Raw genomic sequence first — 6,000 nt, forward strand, 5'->3', positions numbered from 1 at the left:
TAGTTTTTATATTTATTTATTTATTGTATTATTTTTTTTAGTCAGCCAGCGTCATGCAGTTTAAAGAGGTAGGGGGGAAAAAAATCTATTTCCTATTATTATTACTAATCAATTTTCTTTTCTTTTAGATTTTATCTTATTGGTGGTGGGATACCTATCATTGTATGTGGTATAACAGCAGCTGCTAATATTAAAAACTATGGAAGTCAACCGAATGCACCCTAGTAAGTCATTGATATCTCCTATATTTCTGCTTTCGTTAAGCGTTGATGCTTTCTCTCCTGATACGAACTCTCTCTCTTTATTTTTATAGTTGCTGGATGGCATGGGAGCCTAGTTTGGGAGCTTTTTATGGACCAGCAAGCTTCATCGTTTTTATAAACTGCATGTACTTCCTCAGCATATTCATTCAACTGAAGCGTCACCCTGACCGTGTATTTGAACTCAAAGAACTAACGGAGGAGCAACAACGTCTAGCTGCCAGTGAACACGGCGAGGGGAATCAGCAGGATTCGCTTTCTGTGTCATTAGTGTCAACTTCAGCCTTGGAGAACGAGCAAACCTTTCAAGCTCAGCTTCTCGGTGCAAGCCTTACCTTGTTCTTATATGTCTCTCTTTGGATATTTGGTGCATTGGCAGTCTCTTTGTACTATCCAATGGACTTGGTTTTTAGTTGCTTTTTTGGTGTAACATGCTTAAGCATTGGTGCCTTTCTAGTTGTACACCACTGCATGAACAGAGAAGATTTGAGGCGTGCTTTGATAAATACCTGCTGCCCTGGGAGGACTACATACTCTGTGCAAGTTAATGTTCCGCCATCCAATTCTACAGGAACCAATGGAGATGCTCCTAAGTGTACAAACAGCAGTGCTGAATCTTCTTGTACAAATAAGAGTGCCTCCAGCCTTAAAAATTCATCACAGGGCTGTAAGCTGACTAATTTGCAAGCAGCTGCATCACAATGTAACACTAATCCTTTGCCAATAAATACAGCCCCCCAGCTTGATAATAGCCTGACTGAGCATTCAGTGGACAATGAGATAAAAATGCATGTTGCCCCAGTGGAGGTTCAGTATCGATCCAATGGTCACCCAGCGCGGCATCACAAAAACAGAAGTAAAGGACATCGATCAAGTAGACTTACGGTTCTGAGAGAATATGCATACGACGTCCCCACTAGTGTGGAAGGAAGTGTACAAAATACAGTGCCAAAAAGTCGGCAAAGTTACGCCGAAGGGCATTCAAGGAGCCGGAGAGCTTATTTGGCTTACAGAGAACGCCATTTTAACCAGTGCCAACAAGACAGCAGTGATGCTGGCAGCACACTTCCCAGATACAGCAGAAACCTGGAAAAGGTAGCTTCCAACATTAACAAAAAGGAGATTTTGAAAGAGCCAGTTGCTGTTGAACTTGAAAGCCAGCAAAAATCCTATGGTTTAAATCTGGCTGTACAGAATGGACCAGTTAAAGACAATATTGCAGAAGCTTCCCCTGTAAATGCAGACAGCAATGGGAATGTTAGGACTGGGCTATGGAAACATGAAACTACTGTGTAGTATTTATTTGCTTACTCACTACCAGAAACTCATGTGAACTGGGATGTACTAATTCCCATACAGACTTGTTGAATAAAATGTTTACAAACTTTTCATATCCTTTTTTTGGAGGAGAATCCGAACTATGAGAGGAACTTTTTTTTCTTCTCTAAAATGAAATCGCTTTGTTTTGTTCACGGGTGGATTTTATTTTTTTAGCGTTTTTTTAAGAAAAGCCAAGTAAACACCTTTTTTTTTGTATTTCTGACATATAATGAATGCCTTGTTCCCAAACAGGTTTATATTTAAACATGTAATAATTGGCGTTTGACAGTCCTGTTTGTTAAGTTTAATATTGCCATCCTTTTCTAGAATTTCTGAAGTATTGATATTTAAAATTAAAGACAGCTGTTCTTTTACAACCATTTCATTGAATTGTTTTGTACTTGTTTATAAATGAAAAAAAATGAAGTCAGGATAATAAAACAAAAAAAAATTATTGGTGTATTATTAAATACCAATAAATGCCCAACCAGCCATCAACTGTGTATAACACATGCTGTATATCAGTGGGGCTGAACTCCAGTCCTCAAGCCCCACGACAAGTCAGGTTTTCAAGGTATCCCTGCTTCAGCACAAGTGGCTCAATTAGACTGAGCCACTGATTGAGGCACCTGTGCAGACACAGGGATATCCGGAAAACCTGACCTGTTGGGGGGGGGGGGGGGCTTGAGGACTGGAGTTGAGCACCCTGGGTTATATGAGGATATTGGTGTCAAAGTTAGTCTCTCCTTTATTTACCAAATATTTATGATCCACTGTTCATGGTGAGCTTGAACCTCATTTGCAATGAAGACATAAATTCACACTGAAGTAGTGGATAAAAGTAAGGGAAAGTAGAAGCAATTTATAGAAATTAAAGAGGGGTTTCATAGATACCTTCAAACGGGCAATAAACACTGAAATTGCAATCAATTGGAAGCCCTTAGTGGTATAACAGTATCCACAATTTTCAATGGTTATTTCTTAATTAAAGTTTAGTTTACTAGCTTTGCAAATTTAGACACAATCATTTGTATAGATTTATAATGGGAATAATGTTGACTTCACTAATCCTCTAATACATCTAAATAAATGTGATGATGGAATACATCTATACGTATAAGAAAACATCTACAAAGATTATCAATACGTTGCTCGGTTCCAATACTTGAAATCACAATTTGTAATTTAACAAAATACACAAAAAATGTATGTGTCATGTACAAGATGTCTTTGTTACAAAATGATAATGGCACAGGCATTAAAGACACCACTCAAAACCATTGACAGCTATGTGAGAAAACATTTTAATATGTTTTGATGCCTACCATTACAGGGTGCGAAATAGAAGCCTGCCAGCACAACATCACTATTTTTTAGTATATATTACTAAATCAACAAAATGAGAAATGTCTTTGTTGTTTAATAATGCAGTACTTAAAAAATATATACAAAAATAAAGTTCATAACCATCAATATAGCACATTTTTGCCTGGGAAAAAATATTGCTGGTTATGAACTTGATTTAGTTTTTATACACAAAGCATACAGCATATTTTTGCAAGTAAAATAGAGATTGTGTTCTTTGTCTACATATATATAATATTAGTGTGCAAAGGCCATGTTATTTTCTTGTATAATGCCTGGTGCTCTAATGTGTTTTTCATTTCAGCAATATTCCTGGCCCATTAAAAAAAAAAGTTGCATTCCATATATGTTGAAAGCAACAGTAATGCTTGCCATATCTGCAAGCCGAGTAGTAGCCGAGTAGGAATCATGTGTAATAAAGATGGAGAAGGCGATTTATACGTTTTAGCTTTAAAAATATATATATATGGTGAAGCAGTCTAGAGGTAGGGTCCAGGTTTTTAGGTGGTGTAATCGCATTATACCTCTGCAGCAAACCCCAGGGTCTAGACTTGTTGAGTATGGTGGTTACTAATGTCGTGTAAAAAAGCTTGAAGGAAACAGTCATGGAAGTCACAAAAACTGTATCTGTCCATTTCTCTACTGTTGATTTTGTGCAAAATGTTTATAATTAGGCAGTTAAATCTGACATTTTAACTCCTATGTTTAGGGGCTTTATGATTGCATAACATAACTCTGAGAACTGTATTCAATATCGTCCTCAACTGCATATGTCACGTTACCGTAGATTCAATGTGCTTTTTTTTTTTTCTCAGACCTCGGGCCTTACTCTATAATGTTCAATGTGGCCGCGGCTGTTTTGGGACAAAAAATATAATTGATATCGCTAGGAATTTTTGGCTGAAAATAGCCTGAATAGCTGCTTCAGACAATATAGAATACGACCCTTAAACTGTTTAATATAATTCTTATTAGCGAAAAAGGGGGAAAATATGTTATCTGTTTGTTGAAACAATATATGAAGATGTCAATATTGGTAGCACAGCTCTCCATTCCTAGAGTTGTGACCATAGACATCCCCAGTCCTGCACAAAACTGTGATCACTTCCCGTTTAAAGCAGCAAACCCTTCCCCCTCCCCCCCCAATTAAGTAATATATATGTATATGTAGCCAGGTCACCTGATTGCTACTATTCAGCTCTGTACTGGCAGTAAGCCCTGGTACAATCAGGTTGCCAGTAGTTGATATGGGGTTTCCCCCTCCGAGGTGCTGCACTTGAGTGACAGCGGGAGGCAGTGACATGGCCTGGGCATGACCAAATATGAGACAGACCTGGTGCCCTCCTCCTAGCTGTACTTAAGGGCAGTGCTGCCCCAAATTCATGAGTGCCCCTACCTACTTGAGAGGGGCAGGTCACACAGCCAAGAGACTGACTATTGGGCCTACTCTGGTCCTGTTCCCTTCGGGGGAGAGTGAGTGTGTACCATACCTCTGCACCTGATAGAGGGGCAGGGAAGAGCGGGGACTGCTGCTGGTGCCCTTGGCCTGTAGTCAAGGTCCAGGGACTATCAGTGATAGCTGAGAGACTGCATCGGGAACAAGTCTGCCTTGTTACTGTGCTGAACAGTGAAGACAATAAATCGGTCCTGTTGTTATACCTCCTGCCTGGTGTGTGACCTTACTGGGGGGAGAGGTAATCGTTCTACCATGGGAGATCACCTTCAGTTCCCTGGAGCCTACGGCAGATGGAGGCACTGCACTGCTAAAGAATATGTAGGGTACGAACCCCAGAAGCCTAGTCCTGTGTCCCCACTACCATCGGCGGATGACTCAGCCCTCCTGTTACCAGCAGGTATATGCACCATACACCGTAGTAATGGCCAAATCTCCCACTGGGTGGGGGAAACACTGTTACATATATATTCATATACACACACACACAAAAGAAACCAGCTGACACTCCAATAGAAACAGTATGGTCCGGTGCTCGCTCCATATGCATAATGTAAACAATTTTGCAATCCCCACAAACATAGAAATCACCAAGCAGCGCTCAGAAATAGAAATATCAAAATGTGTATTGAAACACAAATAGCACATAATCTCCAACGTTTCGGTCCCAGCAAGAGGACCTTCCTCAGGGGGGTGCAGCAGAACTATGAATGTGACTTCCTAATATACCCATAACCCAGTGCTTTGAATCAGCTGTAACTGATTCAACTAATTAAAATCACCACTAATAATCACCACCACCACCAGGAGTCAACAACCCCAAATCATGGCCAATCAGAACAGCACTAGACTGTCCCTGCCTCTCTGCGCATTTGTATTGAAGGTAAAAGTTCATGCTTGCAGTGAGACGTATTACACGTTGCTAAGTAACAAGGTCCTGAATGTCCAAAGGAGGTGGATGCATTAGAGCGCCCACGTGTATACATTCTCCCAATCAAAACAGAGCACTCCCACTGCTGATGGGGCTTCGCGTGCTCCGTCATCAGAGCCAGTATGTTGCATCTTGTCACCAATGGCAACCAGTGAAGGGGAAATCCGCGCATGCGCACAAGCCATTCAGTCACGATTCTAAGTCCTAGTCAAAACCAAAAGTCCACAACTTATAGGACAAAGTTCCCCTAGTTTAGAATGTTCTCACAGACACGTGTTGCAGAATTGTTCAAGGTATTACAGAAAACACTTATGAGACAGAAATGCTATGTGAGTTTGGTGTACACTTGGTGTACACTGTATGCATCAGTAACTCTACCATTACATCATACTGGGTCTAATATCAATCTACCACAGAGTAAGAATCATAGTGGAGATAGGTGTTCATGTATATGTCATTGGGTGGTTAGTCACGTACAAGCTGCACACCAACATTTACTATAACAACTATAGCACCTATTCCACTAGTTCTTTACCCAGTATAGTATCTACACAGCCTGTGATACTTCATGGGAGTTACTTGCTGATACATATCACCTTTCGGTGCAACTTCATTTGCTTCATAGCACCTACTTGGGACACACAGCATTCTGGCGACATTTATGGGCTCTA

General features: G+C 40.4%; 1 protein-coding gene across 1 annotated transcript in view; it reads left to right on the forward strand.

The window, feature by feature from the left end:
- Nucleotides 1–1,960, forward strand: part of ADGRA3 (adhesion G protein-coupled receptor A3) — a 67,368-nt gene extending 65,408 nt beyond the window's left edge. Inside the window, exons 18-19 of the mRNA XM_075568554.1 lie at nucleotides 129–224; nucleotides 314–1,960. Coding sequence (XP_075424669.1) covers nucleotides 129–224; nucleotides 314–1,556 — 1,339 coding nt within the window. The 3' untranslated portion in view covers nucleotides 1,557–1,960. The remainder of the gene's footprint in view (nucleotides 1–128; nucleotides 225–313) is intronic.
- Nucleotides 1,961–6,000: the final 4,040 nt, after the last annotated feature.

Source organism: Ascaphus truei, chromosome 1 (genome assembly GCF_040206685.1).
Source record: "Ascaphus truei isolate aAscTru1 chromosome 1, aAscTru1.hap1, whole genome shotgun sequence".
In the NCBI taxonomy this organism is placed as follows: Eukaryota; Metazoa; Chordata; class Amphibia; order Anura; family Ascaphidae; genus Ascaphus; species Ascaphus truei.